This window comes from Brienomyrus brachyistius, unplaced genomic scaffold (genome assembly GCF_023856365.1).
Source record: "Brienomyrus brachyistius isolate T26 unplaced genomic scaffold, BBRACH_0.4 scaffold44, whole genome shotgun sequence".
In the NCBI taxonomy this organism is placed as follows: domain Eukaryota; kingdom Metazoa; phylum Chordata; class Actinopteri; order Osteoglossiformes; family Mormyridae; genus Brienomyrus; species Brienomyrus brachyistius.
In genome coordinates, this window is record NW_026042319.1 from 1822882 (window position 1) to 1844769 (window position 21888).

Below are 21888 nucleotides of genomic sequence, written 5' to 3' on the forward strand. Positions count from 1 at the left end.
ATGAAATTTTGCAATTAAAATAATATTGTTGAACAAAAATTCAGTATCCTTCCCTTCAAGGAAAACCCCAAACTTAATGATGAAATACTCTAAGTGTGGTATTACATATTGTGAAGATAAACAATTAAACAGAGTAGACTAAAAAGTGTTGAGCACTGTACAAGAGAAAAAATAATGTTCCTGGGATTCACTCTCATTATCACAGAAAATCGGAGGCGTCGTGCGCACTATATCCCAGTCAGTTCCGATCATCTTACAAAATATATAATTTTGCGGTAAGAATCTTTCGCTAAGGCGTATGAGTCGAGGTTTTCAGAAAAATAACACACACTGCGGCCAGGAGGATGACATCCAAATGAGAACCTTAGCAAAATCCATAATTTAAAGGAATTCTTAGTTTAATCCGTTTAACTTTTTAATTCACGAAGCCGTAATTATAACACCCAACGGAGTTGTATTTGACATTCATTAACAAGTTAGTCGTTTGAATCAGGTAAACATTATTAGCCTACGTCTGGGTTTAGGTAAATACAATATGTCATGCAGCTCATATAATGGCTCAAAGTCATGTTTTGGAACATCCATCCATCATTTCCAATTATATTTATTATTAAGGGTCAGGATTTAACAAAATCAACATAGCTGCCCTCTTGCATTGGGGGGCGCTGTTGAACGTGGGTGGATGCGGTGTCCTGCACATGCCTCAAACTAGTCTATTTTGATCTAACCCCAAATACTCTAAATGTAACCCGTCCGAAGTACATTAGATGACTGTTCGTGTACAGGTGAAAAACGACGGCATTATTATGAAACAACTGCATATGCATTTAAAACGACATCATTCTGCTTCAGCACCTAAGAATGAAATGCATGGTTACAATGAAACGCCTTTGGCGGAAAGATGGGAGGCGGGGGGCCGCCAGCCAATGAGATTCCACCGAGGGCGGGATATGCTTTGCCGGTTACGGTGACTGGTCTGCGGAGCAGCATCCTTAGACCAGCGCAACAATGGAATTAGCTTCCCAGTAGCTGAGGATGAGCGACTATAGGTGTTCAATGGGAGGTCCTGAGTGGGACAGGGAACGGTGAAGGGACAACATCGGTATTATTTAGTCGATCGATCGTACTCCGCATCGCTTCTGACTAAACCTGCTAATATTATTTAATATATACACTCCTTCGGTCTTCGTCACATCAGTAAATCCGCGTTCCTGAGAAATAACCAGACATGGCTTTCGTCGGACTGAGAGCTACTTATCACAGGACCTTGGACAAGATTGAGCACATGCTACCGGCTAAACTGAGACCCTTCTACAACCACCCAGCAGGTAGGAAAAAAGCGATGCATGCGGTGAACTAGCACGCAGGGTGCTTTACCCGTATTTGAAGCTTGAATTTAGCGCCAAATGCCCGCGTTTTTGCTACCATGAGCCATGCAATATGTGAACTAGTCAACCATGGAGGGACACTTGGGATTTTACGCAGTTAGTCAAAAACCATTCACGCACCATGTAGACCTTGTTCTAACAGCAGTTAATGGGGTCACCTATTCTGCAGAGAATCCTGCTCCTTACATCGACCACAATGAATAAATGACCTGATTTTTTTTCGGAGCCATTTGAATAATATTACTTAAACCGGCTGTATTTAATTTCCAAGGTATTTCTGATTTAAACAAGTTTTTAAATAAGAGATCCATATGTGCGTGTATAGACGTAATATCCTTTCCGCCTTTTATCCTAAATACGCCAAAGCGAGTGACATGATGCTTTTATTGTATTCAAAAACTGGCAGCGCCGTAGATCTGTGGAGATACTGATCATTCGACATCTGTTTAAATTTAACCATGCAAGCAACGAGGTTAAAAGTACAAACTTACTCGGTCCTGGGGTCTGAAACGTTTCACGGTCGTCCTTAGTGTATACATTTTTTTGTATATCTTATAATAATCATTGTAACAAACGTGGGGAAACCACGGCGACAATTTCGTAATAATCTGAGGTGAGTAGTTCGGACAAGTTTGCCGTGTTTTATAATGCGGTACAGAAACGTAACCCCTTTTCCTGTGCAATGTCACAGTTGTGCTATGCAGCCATATTACAACTACCCTCTGCCAAAAATATTTGTATGGGTCCATTCATTTATGAATCAGCTGCATGCATTTAAACCTCTGTTTTAAAATAAAGCTCTTGCCTCTACTGTGAAGGTCAAGCATTTTTTCCCAAGAATTAATTTTTTCATTGAAGGTCAGCTTTGGGCTATCACAAAAGATTAACCATCGCGATTTGTGTACAAAACGCAATTAAGACTCGGTGTCAGTCCGTATCCAGCCAACAGTGATACGTTAGAAGCCCCTCGAGCACGTGACTGAAAAGGAGGGGCCAAGACGACGCCCCGCAAGCCGATTGGCTGCGAGTGTAACGGAGAGCAGCGTCTTCCTGCAGTCCAGATCCCGGAAGCAAGAGCGAGCTTCTGGAATAAGCCAACCCAGAAGTGCGCACGTGTTTATTTATAGAGCCGAGCAGCTGATGGGGAGGTTTCGCCTGTCTGCGCTGAGATCCATAAAAAAACGCCATGACACGCTATCTACAGACAGTTAATACCCAAGCCAGGATAAGAGGAAAACATTATGCTGCAAAACTAAACATTTGGGCATTTGCTAAAATACGATGGTATGAAAATGAAAACTATAAGTTGTACTGAAAGACCCATAATTTAAAATAAGCATACTGCTTATGCTAAAGAAAGTTAAACCATTTACAGTATTAGAATATTGTATAGTGTTGCAGCGGAGGGGTATTCCAACTGCCTCCCCCGCAGTTTGCCTGGAAGGAGCCAGCCGTTTGTTTGTACCCCTAGTGGGGGAAAAAAATTTCAAAACTTCTCCTTTGTTCTTAGACTCAGTAAATATCAGTGAGTCTTTAACTAACCTTTCTGCCAGGAAGAGTCTGATATTGCTGTTTCTATCGATTCCCTTTCTCACAGGACCCAGGACTGTATTTTTCTGGGCTCCGGTCTGCAAATGGGTAAGCAAAAGTAATTTGGAAATACGGACTTCAGCATCTCAGACCAAGATGCAGCAGTAGTGCTGAGCCAGACGAGAGGGCGAGCAGTGTGTCATTTCAGCCAGGGTGTCCATCTCTCCTTTTCCCACAGGGCCTGGTTATGGCCGGCCTGGCAGACATGACTCGGCCTGCGGAGAAACTCAGCACGTCCCAGTCTGCAGTCCTGACCGCAACAGGTGCGAGGTCACTCTAGGGAATCACATGACTTGTTTTCACTGCTCCTGAACCTGCTGCAGCAGACACAGGACTTATAGAAGTACCTGAGGTTTGGGATGGTGAATCCGGTCTTTCGATCCTTGTTCTGTTTGGTCCATAACATGCCAGGTCTGTAAAGGCTGCACTGGTTCTCCATTCAGTGTTTGCGCAGCTCTGACAGACAGGCTTTCTCCTCATTGAAACTGTTCTGAGGTCAGCGATAGGGCAGAGTGTGTGATCTTATGGGCTGCCTGGTGAATGCTCATCCTTGACCACATGTTGCATACTCACCTGATAATACCACACCACAGTTTTGCCTTATTATGGATTCTTTGGGCTTTGTGTGTTCTTCTCATTGGTCCACAAAGTGTTTATTTTCACCACCTGTCCCTGGCCTAGTCCCTCATCTAATGTAACTGGTCAGTAGGGTAAATGCAACCCATTCAACCCAGAAGGCAAAATGTTATCCCAGGTATGTATGTCGTTTAGAAGCACTGGGCTGGGAAGCTTCAATATTTGACTTGGCTGTCTATTGGGAAATAGCTGAGTATTTGACCCCCTTGCTGTAATACTCCAACTGTGCAACTAAGTTCAAACTCCAGCCCCCCCCCAGTCAGTTTACTTGTTTTTAGTTAGTTATTTGTCTCTCAGATCTGCTCCTTATGACTCTCAGATGGGAAGCAGAAAATCAAAGTATCAGATGGACAACTGGTCACGCACGAGGTTGCAAATTCAGATCCAATGCTTAGATAGCTCCATGTTTCCTGAAGGCAATTTCGCTAAGCCCCCTCCCCCTGTCCTAAAATATGCCTGCTTCTCCTCTGGGAACCTGCAGCCTTTGGATCACATGTTCAAATCTTAAATGGTCCAGCTGCAAGTGCCAAAAGTTTAGTCAGTGGTCTATTCAGTATGGTAGTCTCTGCTTAAGGCAGATCTCAGGGGTAAGACCCACTATTCCATACCTCAGTACCTTATGTAACGCAGACCCAGCTGGTCGTGCTTCACCATGGTGAAGCTCACTGGAGGTGTGTCCCGCTGCGAGTCACCTTTTGTGGAGCAAGATATGTCACCTTGGAGCCCGTTCCTGCAAAGACACGGGGGCTCATTGACGCCAGAACTGACCACGTGCTGCGCCATCCGTCTGTCGCTTTGTTTACGTTGGAAGGTCGTCGAGCACATGTTCACGTCAGAGATCCCCCGATCCCATTTTTGTTTGTTTTTTGCTGGTTTCTGCATTTGTGTTCCCAGCATGCACTGCTCCACCATCTGATGGGTGAATGGGGTCTCTCATTGGTGAATTGTGGCAGGCTTGCAGTGGGATGGCTCACGCCCTGTCTTCTGTCCTCCAGGATTCATTTGGTCCCGCTACTCATTGGTCATCATTCCCAAGAACTGGTTCCTCTTTGCTGTCAATTTCTTTGTGGGAGCTGCGGGCAGTTCCCAGCTCTTCAGAATCTGGAGGTATGTCTCCCCCCAACAGTTCCTGACTGACAGACAGACAGACGTTTCTATTCATATCTTTGTGGCAACTCTCCATTCCAATTTCTATAGACTAACCATACTCAGCAATGACAGCCCTATCCCCTACACAGTCCTAACGTTAACCATAAGTAACCAACAAAATAAGTAAAAATGCCAAAAGTCTTGTATTTTGTTTGCAATCACAGATTTTTTTTTTTTTATAAAATTGTTTCCCCACAATGTCACAGTAACAGGTTATCACCACATGCACGCACATACTACACATTTAATTTTTTATCCCTTCACTTCTTGGCCTCATCTTGTTATACATTAACTTTGTTTTTTTACTTGTGAATTCTGTTACAGCCGCCTCAGCATATTTCAGTCTAAGTCACATGTCTGTCATCCAGTTGATCAAATGTCAGTCTTTTCAGTGATCATCCTGCTTTACGCCTCTCCCAAAGATGACCATGTTGCCACTTTCTCCACTGGTGTCCTCATCTCTCTTACTGAGACCTTAACAACAATGTTTTTCTGTAGGTATAATCAGCAGCTGAACAGGACGGGGCAGAATGTTTCATAAGCTCTGCCCTCAACCTGTTTGATCCTACAGCCAGAAAGGAGTTTCTCAGCAAGTGGGGGAGGGGGTCGCAATGAAGGCCCTCCCCCAAAGCTAATCTTTCCAAGATAAAATTAATTAAATGGAGATTATATAATTTACCGGGGTTGACAAAACACCAGTGTTCTTGTTAGTTCTGTAATTGCTTAAATAATTGTTTAAATATGAAACAGTCAGCAGTGCATCAGTTTTAAAAGTGTTTTTGACCATATGTCTTTGTATGATAATTTTTTAAAATTTTAATCGTTCATTTTTAGCATTTGCCACCAGCTCTGTTCCATTGATGAAATTTCTAGTTTGACATTAACTCTGTAAGGCAGTGTTTCCCAAGCCAGTCCACGTTTTTGCTCCCTCCCAGCTCCCAGCCAATCAGGAACACCGAATACCTGGTAGTGGTGCGCTGGGAGTTTAGAGGAAGCAAAAACGTGGACTGTCCGAGGTACCCGAGGACTGGGTTGGGAGACACTGCTGTAAGGAATGTCTCCTAATAAATACAACACTGAGATTGACTTGTTTATATCTCCTGTTTTTACTTTTAGCTGGTTTTGTAACAATGGAATACGAAATTAGATTTCTATGGCCACACTAATTATTTATCCTATTTAGACAAATAGTAATGTAATTTAAGTGCAGCTGCATTGCTGACTCAGTATTCCCGTGTCGTCTTATTTGTAACGCACCAACTACATCCTGAACTACAGTGCGTTACTCCCTTTCACAAAGCTAGACGTTCACTAGTCGATCACGTTGGCCGACTGAGCGTGTTCAGGATGACCGAGCGACGCCCGAACCCCGATCTGTCTGCAACGCAGCAGGGCACTTTACGATGCCCGCCGCTAAAATTAGCGGCTCCCGACCTCTCCCACTTTCCGGGATAAATTGCAATGGACCTGAACCGCTTTCAGTTATTCAGAAATTCAGAAACAACTTTCACGTGTCCGACTCGCAATCTCGTATCCAAAAGCAATGCTAACACAAGAAGTAAATTCAGATTTTGAGCAAACCTAATGGACAAGCCGTATACTAGAAATAATCTCAATTTTGTGATACGCAATAGTACGATGTTATAATTTTCCTTGGTAAAAATGTAAGTGTACAAAACATTTGTCATTTGTGTAACATAGATAGATAGATGCATACTACACAGGCCAAATTTACTATGGAACTTTATTATCATTATAATTTTTGAACTTCGCCATAACCAGTAACATTACAAACGTACCTATTGTCTCCACATTTTGGTTGTTCATGCGTTACGGATAAGGTTGAGGTAAACACTGCGTCTGCCTCGATATGACCACTAGATGGCAGCGAAATTCCACTATAACGAACAACAATCAGGCGCCATTCAGCACGATTTATTTAAAGTGTACTTGATGATTTAAAAGACTTATTTCCAATGTAACAGTCAGAACAATTAAGTAAATTGTTATAACAACGTAATAAGAACATCTTGAGATTACACAAAGTAACGTCTTAATTGTTATGCGAATATACGGTAAATCGTAGTACGGTTTGCTTGTAGAATGTGCCGTATATAACGTAATGGTACGTGCCGCGATTTAATAATGCCATCTAGTGGAAAATGCTAAAATCCTACTTTCACAAAATGGAGAACATTGCTGTGACGCACCACACGGGCAAGAATCCTTAACATGATCGCCCTCTTATGGTAAACATAAGTAGTACGTCACCAGCCCAAAACACTGAGATCAAGCCACCTGCAACAGAAAGATGCAGAGAAGACAAACAATGTGCTTCAGTACTTTGCCACACATCATGGGCATTTTAAAATACTTCCTCTCACAGAAAGACATCTCTGGGTAGCGGAGTGAATTGACAAAACAAGCAAAAATCACAGCTTTCTGAATCTTGTGCAATTGTGAAAATCTGAGAAAAACACGTACATTACACACCCAACATCTTTGGAAATATGTTTCATAATCAAAGAAAATAAAAGGAGCTAAAATGGCTATTAAATGCAGTCAGACCTGAGATTAACAGGCAAACAGCTTTTAATACTATATCATGTATCACATTTCCCAAATGTGTTCACAGTAAATCGAACGTGACTTTTAGCCACTACAATAACACCATTATCAAGCATTATTTCCATCACAATCATCATATAACTAGTTTATGTTTTATTTGTAATGTTGTAAAATGGACCAGTTTCTATCAGGATCCATCAGTACAGAAAAATAAGCTTTGCTCAATTCTGAAGTGGAATTTGTCACAGACCTGCTTTCTCTAAACTTATTTATATTGAGGCTGCGATAATGGCTTGGTTTTATTAAGACTAAAAGCCATTGATGGTGACGACACTAGCCTCTGTCTCACGGCAGTGAGGGGGAATGATCCCTGATGGAAGAGGCTGGAGCCTGGAGCAGCTGTTGCCAAGGCAACGAGGATGACTCATCACGGTCACATCAAAAGGCAGTGTGTGTGCAGTGGCAGTCTCGCAGCCAGCCAGCCAGCCAGTGATATTATCTGGTCGGGAACCCTTGTCTGGAGTGTTTGGACTCGAATAGTCTTGGCACCGTGCCCCTGGGGGGAAATGGCAGGAAGCATTCAAAACACTCCCCCCCCACACACACAAACCCAAGAGAACAAATGCAGTTTAGAGTTATGGCTGCTAGCGGTGTGGAGATACACACACACACACACACACAGCCATGTTGCTCCTATGAATGCCTGGATGATGTGCAAAGTCCTCTGTCCAATCAGGGAGAGCCAGCTAAATATACCCATGCACGCACAATGCTGTGTGATTAAAGGCGTACAACTGGGGGGTCTAAAAATAGTTGGCGGAGCTACTGCCAAGAAGCAGCTACGGCGTCACTGGCACTACACACGCAGGAGGACGTCAGCTCCGCAAGGCTCGCCGTACAGCACCCCCTCCCCCAGCACCCCATCCCCCTCTCCTCCTTCAACAAGGCTCCTTTCTTAAATGCTGTCTCGGGGGTGGGGGGGGGGGGGGGGGGGGGGGGTGGGGAGCGGCGGCACTGGTGCTTCAGTTAAAAAAAAAAACAAAAGGATATCGGGTTGTCATCCTGCAGCTGAAGCACAAGGACACAGTGGTGCTTTGGGGGAATTCCGCGCATTTGCTCGTCGTGTCGCCTGGCTCCGTGACCGTCATGCCAGGCAGACAGACCCGACATCATGGGGGCAGTTACACCTCCGCCTCTACATAGAGGGGGGCTGGCCCTGCAGTGCCCCTCACTAACAACTCAAGCATTTCTTAAAAAAAAAAAACTGTTGCATACATAGATCGCCTTCATTTAGGAAGCAGAGATTTTTGCCAAAGAAAAAAGTGGTTATTTGACGACTGTCTGCTAACCCCAGGGAAGGAGCCTTTGGAACGACGAGCTTCTTTTTCTCTGCCTCCACAGTGAATGTCAATATAGAACCAAGGCATCATGTTGTCTGGAAAGAGAAGCTCTGCTGGCTTCCAGGGATGATCCGCCCTCGGGCAATGCAATAAAAACGTTAATGAAGGAAATGCTCTCGAACCCAGAGTTTGAAGATTGCATTATTCTGCTACAGACGACAGCGGTTCATGTTTGAACCCTGAGAATCACAAGCAAACACTGCAAATGGGCAACTTTCTCATATGCAACCAAATGTGTAAGCTGTACGAGCACTGATGAGAGAGCTCGGTTTGTTCTCCCGGGCTGGTCTGATGAGACTAAATTCTGAACTGCAGGTGTTCAGATACGCGTTACTAAATTAGCTGCATTAATTAAAGGTTTTCTTTAATAATAAAATGTACAAGAAGCCTGGCAGGCAGAAAACATTCAGCTGTGCTATTTGGCCAAGAGGGGTCCGATAATGTTAGAGTATCCTTCTAACCAAAGATGACCAAATTCTGCAGTGAAATATTGCCACACCAAAGATGGAATATTTTTTCCATTTTTTACATATGACTGTCAAGATTGTTTTAGAACAGTATGGTGGAGTAGATCCAAACCAAAGGATTAGTGTTGGTGATTGTTAAATGAACGATTGATTGGCCAGATCTTGGTCGCCATGCATGATCAGTCATCGAAGTGTTCTGCTCTCTATTCCTTATTACTGAGTACACAGTGTGGCTTATAAAAGAACAGGAAAATTGATTTAAACTGAACTCAGACATGAAACGAAAAAGGACCATGAGGGGTCAAAACACACTAGGATAAACTAGGCCTGAATCTATATGTGTGGTTAGCTGAGGGAGCGTAAGCAGAACACCTGCAACAATCAGAGAACCACTGACAGGCAACAAATACAAATTCCACATCAGAGAACACACGGGAACTACACACAGATGGACTGACTGGGGAACAGAGTGAGGGGCAGGTGCAAACCATAACAATTAACCAAACACTGTGGCTGGGTACAAACAAGACAGAGGTAAGGGTCATTAACAAATACTCCGTTACCCATAATGCCAAATTAGTGTTTACATTAGGCTAACACTAATAGGTCAATAGCTACACTAAATTGTAAACGTCTGTGGGTCTCATTTATTTTTAAAATTAAATTTAAAAGTTAAGTATGCATAAAAAAAGAAGAGTCGCTGGGGGTCCGGAGCCTATCCCGGAAGCAATGGGCACGAGGCAGGGAACAACCCAGGATGGGGGGGCCAGCCCATCGCAGGGCACATTCACACATGCACTCCTACGAGCAAGTCCAATCAGCCTCAGTATGTTTTTGGACTGTGGGGGGAAAACCGGAGTACCCGGCACCGCCATGCCACCCCTCTTCAATAAATAAATTTCCCCACTTTGTCTTACGCTAGGTGGTCGAATATGTGCAAAGAACTCAAAAAAACAGTTTGTAAGATATATGCTGAAAAAACAACGTAACCAGCAGTTGTGACGCATATAATAGTCATTGTCAAGTTCAACCGTCGGTTCTCCCTTTTACACAGGCCCAGTGGCTATAAAAACACCCATGTTTAGCTGAGAGAAAGTAATTTTGGCCTTAGGAACAAAAGTAGCTAACCTGATTTATCGCTAATGAAGGAAAACCACAAGATGCCGCTGCCTGTTAAAATGAACCAGAATGCCACTGGCATACAATCAAGTCCAATCAAGTCCATTCAAGTTATAGGGCACAGCGCTGCTGTTTGCTAATCGCTCTATTTTTCTCTTCCTAAACTAACATTCAGCTAGCAATATCTGATAGTATATTTCACTTACCTACTTTGCTGGTCATAACTAACATCTTCAAAACAAGCAAGTTGGGCCCAACATGGTGTGGTCACGTGATTTAGACTGTGATAGGATCTTTAAGTCTGTAAGTTTGGCGACGAAGGTTCTTAAAATGACAGAAAATAAATAAATAAAATGACATATTTTGTTAAGTATTTTAAATACATAAAATATAATCTCTATAAGTATTTTGTTACAAATTACATCTGATTTTTTTCCATCCAGAAAAATATAAATGACAAAATACTTAAAAGTGATTAAATACGTATTTTAAATGCTTTTAATTAAAAATACTGCCCATCTCTATTACGTGCGAATTAGGTGTCAAACATTCGCATGCAAGGATTCACAAATACGAATAGCCTACAGTCATGAGAATGCGATACGCATGAAGCTTTCTTACCAGCAGCGACGTCAACAGCAACATTAACACGGACGGGTTTTCATGGATCAGGGTTATTTTTTTTATATATTTCTTTATTGTTTACGGTGTTTATTGTCTTTGTACTTTGTTTTGCATTTCTGCTCTATGAAATTTGCTGTTGTGTACACAAAAATCCTTCCTGGCATAAATAAATAAAGTATAAATTGTCTAATTTTGTCCAACTGGCTTACGATCCAGTGTCGGCTTCCAAGAACCATCCACCGACTGTGAGAAGGGCGTTTCGAATCACATCAAAGTGTATTTGATCCAACGCACAACAGCACAGCGTACAGCAGTACATGTAGGCAATCTAATTACTGCAAACATAAGTGATTTTACCAGCGGTGCAACTGCACCCCTTATTGATCAGATGTAAAAGCTATTTGAATTTATTGTAAATTTAACTTGCATTTCTAAACTAATTTATTTACGTGTACGATTAGATCGGAGGGGGCGGCATGGTGGTCCTCCGGGTCTACTCCGGTTTCCCCCCACAGTCCAAAAACATGCTGAGGCTAATTGGAGTTGCTAAATTGCCCGTAGGTGTGCATGTGAGAGTGAATAGTGTGTGAGTGTGCCCTGCGATGGGCTGGCCCCCCCATCCTGGGTTGTTCCCAGCCTCGTGCCCATTGCTTCCGGGATAGGCTCCGGACCCCCCGCGACCCAGTAGGATAAGCGGTTTGGAAAATGTAACTATATTGTAACTATGACAGCAAAAGTTTAGATCGGAGAAAAGCTGAGAGTCACCAATGAGTGTGAATGAAGCTGATCATGTGCAGATCGTCTGTATTGCAGACATGACAAATTCAGCAGCTGGACGGTCCCAGGTCAGCTTTTGATTCATTCGTTTTGAGTCCCACCTACCAGATCTATATCACCCAACTGCTCCAGCACAACATCGCATAACAGGATATTCTCTCTTATAGACTCATACGAGTACACATGTAGTTTGAGGGCAAAGATGTGGTTTTGCCACCGACGCCCACAACTGGTCCTATGTCTTTTTTACTTTAGGTATAGTAATAAAGTATAGTTCTGTAGAGCTGATGCAATTTACTGTAGTGGCAATGGGCTGGTATAGTGTTAGAAACGCATGTACAGTAGTGCCAGTCAAAAATGAAAATAATTTTTTCACCTACTGAAAATCGTTTGTTTTTCACTTCTTGCATTGTGCAGTGACAGGTGACTTGCCCCCAACCGCCCCCCCCCCCCCCCCAACCCTAAACCATATAGATGTGATTTGGGATGAGTAAGATCGAAGAGTAAGGGCAAGATTGTGCCCTGAACTTATGGACAGTCCTACAGGCCTGTGGGAGAAGCATTCCGGGTGGCTGCATCTGCAAGCTGATTGAAGAAAGCTGAGAGTCAATGCTGTCATTGGAGCAAATATGGCTGATGACTTCATTGTCTCAAGGGCTTTTACTATAAGGAGAATAACAGCTAAAACAGAGATAAGGCCACTTAAAAAAATTGTTCTCGTCCCCTCCCGACCCGCCGAAATGCCTCCGACCCGAATTATTTTTTATTTCGTAAAAATCGCATGGAAAACGCCCAAGAATGACGAAATTTGAATTTCCCGCGCATTCCACATCGGCGGTTGATCCACATTGTGTAATCCTAGTCTTGGAATGGTTTCATGAACCTAAATTTGTCTCTACCTGAGATGGGCTGGTGCAAAGATTTAAATCTGGGGAAGTGATGTGGTACATGTTCTTAAGTACTTGTTTGTAGAGTTGCATTTCCTTGTTCAACCATTCAGGTTCCTGTATTTTGTAAATTCCTCGTGTTTTAACATGTTTTAATACACTTTCTTTCTAGATATATATTTTAAAATCTTGGTTGTTCATTTAGAATGGGAATGACAAACAGAATATTTTTATATTCACGAATGAATCAGCATAAAGTATCCAAATCCATAGTTGGGAAGGCATTTATGAGATACACATGGATCAAGGAATTTACATTCTTGTATTTTCTTACATTTAATATATTTGAAATGCAACAAACTGGAAGAACTGAGGAGGCGTACTAAGTAGGTCTGCTCTCTTCGGTATGTATTTTCAAATATGTATTTTTCTTACATATTTGAAAGTCCAGTCAATCAAAATTTGTAAAAAAAAAAAAATGTTAAAAAAAGAATCCCTCCCCCCCTACCCACCCCCTCCAAAAAAAAGGACGAAAACCAATTTTTTTTTTAAGTGGCCTAAATGCGATAAAAGCAGGTGCATCCGGACTTTTGACTGGTACTGTACATGTCATAAATAGTTAGAAAATGTACATCTGTATGTTCTTTGTCCATCACACTTGGTTTTTGCCACTATATTTCTGACTTTGCAACCAGAAAGGCTTCATTTAGGTATTGAACGAGCAGGCGGTTCATTTGCATTGATCATTTATGGTTATTTGGGGGCGGTAACTGGGCTGGATCTCAGACACTTACAAGATCAGTTCCTATTTATTCAGGGAAAAGTGTATACATGTGTGCATATGCAGTTGAATGTTTCTGTGCATACTTGTGTGCGTAGTGCGGCAGTGCATATGCAGTTTAATGTTTCTGTGCATACATGTGTGCGTAGTGCGGCAGTGCATATGCAGTTTAATGTTTCTGTGCATACATGTGTGCGTAGTGCGGCAGTGCATATGCAGTTGAATGTTTCTGTGCATACATGTGTGCGTAGTGCGGCAGTGCATATGCAGTTTAATGTTTCTGTGCATACATGTGTGTGTAGTACGGCAGTGCATATGCAGTTGAATGTTTCTGTGCATACATGTGTGCGTAGTGCGGCAGTGCATATGCAGTTGAATGTTTCTGTGCATACACATGTTTTTCCACAATGAAATTTACGCAAAGTTTGATAAAGGAGATGCCTGGAGATCTTAGGCAGTACATTTATGCACTCAGTACATATTCAACACGCTCAGTGCATGAAGTGGTATAAATGCATAATTTATTATGTTTAATCTAAGAACTACACACAGTATGATGTATGATTTGCCCTTGTATTACTACGTAATATTTTATGTTGAAGATCTGTAATTTATTATTTGAACGTGAACATTCTCAGTTAAGTTATTCATAATCCATCCACCAGGTCACAAGTCAGTCACAATTAGTCTGCTTGTGAAAACACAAATAAATAGTTGTTTTTTTACTTTTATTCGATTAAGCTCTGCCGTGTGCCACAGCTTACGGTGCCCTGTGTTAAGTGGAGCTTGGGAATTTCCTGTGAGTCCCCATTTGTCCAGGCAGTGAGAAAAAATACAGAATAAGAAGAGGGAAGTTCACCACCAGGTGGCGCTCCACTGAGTCCCTGTACCTCAGACCACTTTCCAAGCTGCTGCTAGCTGTGAGCTGAAGGAGAAGAGAAGATGGAGGATGGGTCAGGTGTCGGGATGATCTGAGGCTCCCCCCCCCACCCGCAGACAGGAGGCTGTCTCATAACATAGATCATACCTCATGGGGGGGGGGGGTGCTCATTCTTCTTCATAAATAATCTCCAGTCTTGGTGGGAGGATGTGAGTGTGTATGTGGGGGCAGGGGGCGGGGGGTGATGCTGTTGCTAAGGAGAAAGAGAACACTGACTGAACACTGAACTAGACCCCCCCAGTGCATGGGAACATTCTGGTGTAAATAAAAAGGTGAAAGTGTCCTCTGAAGGATCTGATAAGGACTGAGGCCTGATGTTCTACAGGAGAGATAAGCCAGCTTCGCAAGCGAACCCGTATCTATTCGCCAGAGTGCTGGACAGACAGCAAATAAACCCAGTGCATGGTGCTAGGAGACTGTAGGCTGGTGCTGTAGAGGAGCTCGCATGTTAAGTGCAAAAGTCTGCCCTATCTGCTCTGCGCATCATGTCTGAGTCTATCCACTGAGCTACTGTTTAAAACGGGCGTGCGAGACTTTCCAACAGATGTAGCTGGGTTCAAAAATACACAGCAGAGACATAATCTAATCTGTTTGTAGCAGCTGAGGTAGCATGCAGGAACAGTGTCAACAGCGACAGGAACAGGGAGAACAGGAACTGCCACGAATAAACATTTTATGTGTGTCTGTGTGTGTGTGTTACATTGTGGGAAGCAATTCTCCCCACAATGTGATCAAAACCTGTTATTTTGACATTGTGGGCTCCCCTCAAGGGGAAATTCAATTTTCAAAAAATCTGTGACTACAATAAAAAAAAAAAAACTAAAAATGCCAAAAAGTCTTGTGTTTTGTTTGGTTCCTTATGGTTAAAGTTAGGGCTGGGTAGGGGTAGGGTTAGCATAGTTCGTATTAGCGTTTTTTCCCATAGAAATGAATGGAGAGTCCCCACAAAGATATAGTTACAAACCTGTGTGTGTGTGTGTGTGTGTGTGTGTGTGACTAAGGTGGCGGGTAAGTTATCAGTTTCTTTTTTAAGCCCTTATCTCATCCAGCTTGTTCTGCAGGCTCACCCCGTGACCCCTTTCCTCTTTGCACTGGCACTGAAATGCCTGCAGGAAAGAGCCTATGAATTAATAGGGTCTCTGTCGCGCAGTCAGCTGGTATCGCCTCGCCACAGATCCTTAAAGGGACAGCGTCCAGCAAAAAAAACACACGGGGTCCTGAGCATCACTCGTACTTAGCATCCCAATAATGATCACTAATATACCTGAATATTACTCATCTGAACAAAAAGCACAAAAAATATTATTAATATGAACTTTACTGATCTGACCAAACATCAGTAACATATGTGAACATTACTGAGCAGTTTGAACATAATGACCATGAGCAGAATGGCATTAACATCACGTAGGGCCATATCTGGAAACTTGACACTTTGGTGAACAATTCAACTGTATACTGAATATCAATATTGTGTATATCATTAATAGTTTTTTTTTCATTTATATTTATAATGTAGCATTAGTGTGAAAGCACCATGTGTGCAATGACAATAAAAGTATTCTATAAAGATCACTGAGCTACCTTAACATCACTGAGCTGATTGAACAAACACCATTTCTACTACACATTTCACACCCTGTCCTTGACTTCCTGAACATTCTACCTGCAAAAAATTGCTACATTAATGATGAACGGCAGGTCTGATGAATGGCAGGTCTGATGAACGGCAGGTCTGATGAACGGCAGGTCTGATGTAGGCCTAACGCAGTGTATTGGTTTGACACTAACACCTCCATTCTGCATAAATCAGGTTTTTCTCATAATAATTGAAGTACACAAAAACTAGGCTGCGAATACAGTATCTCTGGCCAAACAGGGAAATCTGTCCACGTCCCCGAACGTGCCGCTCCTCCTGTGTGCCACGCCCCCTCATTAACCACGTGTGGAATCCCCATGTTACCAGCTGTTTTTAGTCTTGTTTAATTGAGTGCTTCCCTGTTAGTCTTTCCCCTGACCTGTCATTGATGTCTTTCCCCGGTTCTGCCCCCTGTTCCTTGTTGTTTTCCCTAATAAATCCCTCGTTCTCCGATCCCAGGGCTCCTTCCCCCTGCTTCCCTGGTCTGTGCTCCCAGTGTGGTGCGACATTATCTGTGCTTGATACAGACATCTTTGAGTGTCTTGCGCCGATAGTCTTATTGTAGTCAAACTTGAGGCAGTACATATTTACTCTGACAGTGTAGGAAATGTGCCAACAGCTCGGCTGGACGAAGAAGAAACCACAGCAGATGTGATACAGAAGGAGAGTGAATACAGGTAATGTAAAGTCAAAAGCCTGTTTGCATTATACTTTACTGACAAGCCTGTACACTTGCATTCATGGTCCGTCACGAACTACGTGGAGAGTCAGCCATCTCTGATGGGGAGATTGGCAGGAGCATCGTGAATCCTGCTGTGCGGGAGGAGGCGCAGGCTGGTCTTGGAAGGAGGAGGGAAGGGAGGATCTGGTACTAAAGCAGAATGGAGGAAAAACATCATTCTGGGGGTCATGCACATTCGCTAAAATACGAGAGATCAACCATGAATCTCACTGTAAAATCTGATTTACTATTGCAAGATTGTTTTGAGATTTGAGGATTGAGTTGTGTTCACCCTTCTCCCCCCATGTCCAGGGAGGGGGATGCTCAGATGGAGTGCCTTAATTCCCAGATAACTTCAGAAATTCGTGAGGTGACATTATGGCGGTGGATTCTCAATCAGGATTATAAAGGATGTTTTTGCTGTCCCCATAGTGTCACTCATTCTGCTAAGAAAACACAGAGCTCCTGACAGATATTCACTTAGTGCAAAAAACGAGGCAGTCTGTATGCTACACCAGGAAGCAGAAAAAACTATTTGCTGGATGAATTTACCGAGCAAAACTGTGGTATCAGTTCTATGTAAACTGCCTGCCAAGATCCTATTTGATTGAAGGGCTGTTCTATTAGAACTTCCATTAACTCCTGTCAAACATTTGATTGATCGATTATCAAGGCTCAGTGTTTTAGCTGGAAGGGAAAACCACATCTTGACACTCTACATCACACCGAAAGCCTCTCCAAACCTCCTCTGAGACCTCAGTTTATGTCAGAAACAGCCACAGCATTTCTCTCATCAAGGCTTTTAAAGGGCACGTACAGGCTAATGAATCATCAGCAATGTTCAGTTCAATTTAGCTTATAGTTATATCGTCCTGCTCAGGGGCGTAGCTTTCATAAATACTTGGGGGGGGCGCGAATGTATCACGGTCCGAGGTGTGACGTCACGTCACCTTATAAGGCCATTCTGTAGTTGCACTGTATACAGTTTATTTTATTTTCGTAAACTTTTGCTGTCATAGTTACAATGTCCATCCCATTTTCCAAACCGTTTATCCTACTGGGTTGCGGGGGGTCCGGAGCAATGGGCACAAGGCAGGGAACAACCCAGGATGGGGGGCCAGCCCATTGCAGGGCACACTCACACACCATTCACTGTCACATGCACTCCTACGGGCAATTTAGCAAGTCCAATGTTTACTGTTATTCATCTCCACTGAAACAGAAGTTTAAGTGTGTTAATTCCCACCTTATGTCCACTAAATTTGCGGGACTTCCTAAAATTGTGCGCAATCTGCGAGATTCTGCCACGAGTGTCGGGCCGTTCATTGTGAGAGAATGACCTCAGCTCAGGGTCCACTGTGATACCCCTGCCCGCCCCTGCCCGCCCCCTGCCCCCCCCGGCCCCCCCTGTCGCTCTCACAACCATCCTAGCATATATAAAATAGCAACTAGAAGATCTTCTCCGTACTGAATGTCTTCATGGTAATAAAACATTTTAACGAAGGGTTAGGGTTCTCCAAATAAACACTGTAAAAAAAGCTTTAAATTATGTAATAACATATATTAACCATGTGTGTTTTTTGTAAACCAGGCATATTATGTGATACCACTGATATTATCTCAATTTCCACCCTAACCCTAACCTATGGTCCTACTCCCAACTTACCTGCACTAACATAGTTAGCAAAGTTTTAAAAACAACTTTGACAGCGTATCTCAGACAATCTCAAAACAGGATCAGGCAGAACCATAATTAAATGTCAACATGAAACACAATCAACAGGCAGAAAATGAAACAGAAATTAAATGTATGCTAGATTTACAGTATGTTACCCTTATAGCAGCTAATGCTTTTTAACTATTTATAATGCCCTAGTAATTCGGCTTGACGTCTGCTTGTTTATCGACCTATGGATGTCACAGCCTGTCTTTGTTCTTTTAATTGTCAACGTTGACAGAAGTGGCAGGAGAATGAACAGGACAGGCTGCTGGCAGGGACTTTGTATTGTGTGACAACACTTTAGATGGTGATTAACAGTTGTTATTAAAAGAAAGGTCAAGTCCTCATGTCGTCGGGGATTGATTTATGATGTCTGGGAGAGATGTTAATAGCATGAGCACTCTGCTGGGTGGAACACTGTCCTCTCGCCCCCCGACTGTAATCCCTACAAGTACACATGTGCTGTCCCCACCGCATACCTGTGCCTGAGTCAACAGAGTTACCCTTAAAGTGATTAACAAAGATTTAGCAACAAGAATAGCATCGTAGCTGACGTGCCAACCAGGGTGTCCCCTGCCTCGTGCCCTGTGCTCCTGGGACAGGACCCTGTACTGGATAAGCAGTTATGGAAGGTAGATAAATGGATGGAAGAACATCATAGAATAGGGGTGCCAATCTTATCCGCTTAGGGCCGGTGTGTGTGCAGGTCTTTGGGGTAACCTAAGGTCAGCTGTTCAAACCCAGGCTGTGAGGACTCTTCTGCCAATCAGTCCTCTAATTAATGACCTAATCAGGGAGTTGCAGCGAAAACCTGCACACACAGCGGCCCTTTGCGGATAAGATTGGTCACCCCTGTCAAAGAGGGACATAGAACATTAAAGTTAAGTATGGAGCTCCACATGACCGTCATTAAAGAGTCACACAGGGCGAAGCAGAAGGTCACCTTGTTCTGGTAAGGAAATACCCTTGGTCTTTCCCCGAGATGTTGTCTTGCCTTTGCTCTCTGAAGATCACAAAAACAAATCCTACCACTGACATTGTCTGAGAACCAGCAATATGATCATGTTAGATGTTTCCATCATCGGCAAAACAGCTACTCTCATCGAACCATAAGCAATACTACACATGCCCAGCCGTCAACAACCCGTTTTATTTTAGTGCTTAGCTGTTAAATGTAATTATTTATGTCTCCGTGTTTGGTTGTTACATTTGTATTAAATACAATGTAAAAAAAAACTTTTTGGTGTGCCAATATGCCGGAAGGTATATCTGTTCCTGTTTAAACAGTCAGTTAGCAGCAATGGCTTGGGGTCGCCTGCAAACGGCTGCTCGTGCCACCTGGCCCACCCCCCCCAGTATCCATCGCTCATGATAGTATTCAGTCCCCGCTTAAAAGGGCCTCTTAAGCCATGTAGCTGTGGGTTATCTCAGCCCATGCAGCACATACCGTTCAAGCAAGGAGATTCCTTTGGGTCCAAATAAGCCACAGCTGATCAGTGTTTGCATTCAGTGGCGTGTAAATATGGGACCATGACACCCAGTGTTGTGGTAGAGTACAGCTAGGAACTCGTCTGGGTCAAAGCAAGCTGACTCAATATCATAGATGCTGACTAACATCAAGGAGCTCCAATTAGGCCAATTGGCACTATCGATGAATAGGAAGAACAATAACATTCTCCAGAAGGTGATGGCAATCGGGTCTTTGTTTAATAATGCATTGTTTAAGCGAGCAAAAGAGCAGTGCATTGTGTATTGACAGAGGCATTCATTGTCTTCCGTCTGTCCTGCCTTTCGGCTACAATGTTCTGGGATCAGATCTAATTTGTCCACACTGATGACAGCGCCTCCAGCATTAGCCTTTTGTTGAAAAATCAATGCAAGCTATATGTTTGCAATTCCACACACAGTGGACCGCCCCGAAAGGGAATGCATTTCCTATTCTTCTCTAACTTCCAATGGCCACACAGCTTAAATACTGAGCCCTGAAATTCATACGTCCGCATGTCCACCACTCCGACCTTTAGCAGCATTACACAGATATTAGCCATTTGTGCAGCCAGGCCAGGTATTCTGGTCAGGTATCGCATACAAGCCTTTTGGGGGATCTGAACCTGAGCTCAGTTCCGGGGTTCTTTGTTTTTTGCCTCAGGATACGGCGCCCCATCACATAAAGCTGGTGTCCTGTCTGCTTCATTTAATCCATCTTCCCGAGGGAGCGGGAAACAAAAATTGGGGAGGGAACCAGTAAGGATTATGGAAGCAAGGGAACAAATCTAGGATGATTGCTTTCACTGTGTCTAGAAGCTTTGCAGACTGGAGCTCCGTGTTTCCTCATTTGCTGCTGGAAGATCAGAAAAACTTGCATAAATAAATAAAAAATGTGCAACAAATGGGGGGGGGGGAGGGTAAACAGAGAGAAGGGAATGACCAGGAGAGCTCATTAGCAGCCCCTGAGTGAATCTGGCCCTACTCCCCCCCCCCCCCCCCCCCCCACACCATACCTGCTGCTTCCCCATGCGGCCCCTCCCACTTGCCCCACATCTCCCAGTATGCCTCCATCTCAGTAAATGGAAAACCTATGTTTTGTGCTGCTTCCTTCGTTGAACAAGCCAACATCATCAGGTCCCTTCGCCACAACCTGCAAACGTTTCTCATGTGTGGTTTGTCGATGGTGGAGCGAGCGACCTATTCTCAGCTGGTCAGCACGGTCCCCCTTGACCATCATGAAATGACCCAACACCTCAGCTCACTCACATAATGACTGAGATACTCTGTCTTCTTCTCTTATCACATGGTTATGGTCTCTGGTCCTTGTATTTTTGCACTTTTCTTGTAGGAACCGCATCCTAATGGTGCCTTTGATTTGAATGGCTCCCCTTTTGGGTTCTTGCAGGGTTTTGTTCTGCATTCAGCTCTTTCTTCTTTTGTTCAGCCCCATTTCAGCCCTGCTGACCTTATGCCAACTTGGCCCACTGACAGCCGTATGAGTGTAAGGTATTACATGCCTCGTCTGTATGCCGCCTTGGACAAAGAATTGGATAAAAAAAATAACTACAATTGCAAAACACCTGTACGCACCCTCTATTCTTCTTACTTACCTTTCAGTAGTATTTATAGACCCTGAAAAGCATAGTTTTCGGAATCCATTTAAAGCGAAAATGACCGGCAGTTCAGCGGAAAAAAAAAGATTTGTAATAGTTATAACAATAGTAATAGTAAATGTATGACCATGGCTTGGAGCATCAAAGGAACAGGTTTAGGATTCATAATAAATGTTGTTTGATTATGGGATACTTTCCATAAATTACACTGTTTAACAAAGTAATGTAGGTTTTCTTCCGTAGTGGCAATTGGCAGGCATGAGACACTCAGTTTGGCTGACAGGCATGAGACACTCAGATTGGCTGACAGGCATCAGATGCTCAGATTGGCTGACAGGCATCAGATACTCAGATTGGCTGACAGGCATCGACACAGAAAGA

General features: G+C 43.3%; 1 protein-coding gene across 1 annotated transcript; it reads left to right on the forward strand.

Moving 5' to 3' along the window:
• Positions 1-7: 7 nt before the first annotated feature.
• mpc2b (mitochondrial pyruvate carrier 2b) lies at positions 8-5849 on the forward strand. The gene is made up of 5 exons (XM_048999209.1): positions 8-1328; positions 2986-3026; positions 3157-3241; positions 4610-4721; positions 5262-5849. Exons 1-5 carry the CDS (start codon positions 1229-1231, stop codon positions 5302-5304), a joined length of 381 nt encoding a protein of 126 aa, XP_048855166.1. The 5' UTR covers positions 8-1228; the 3' UTR covers positions 5305-5849.
• Positions 5850-21888: the final 16039 nt, after the last annotated feature.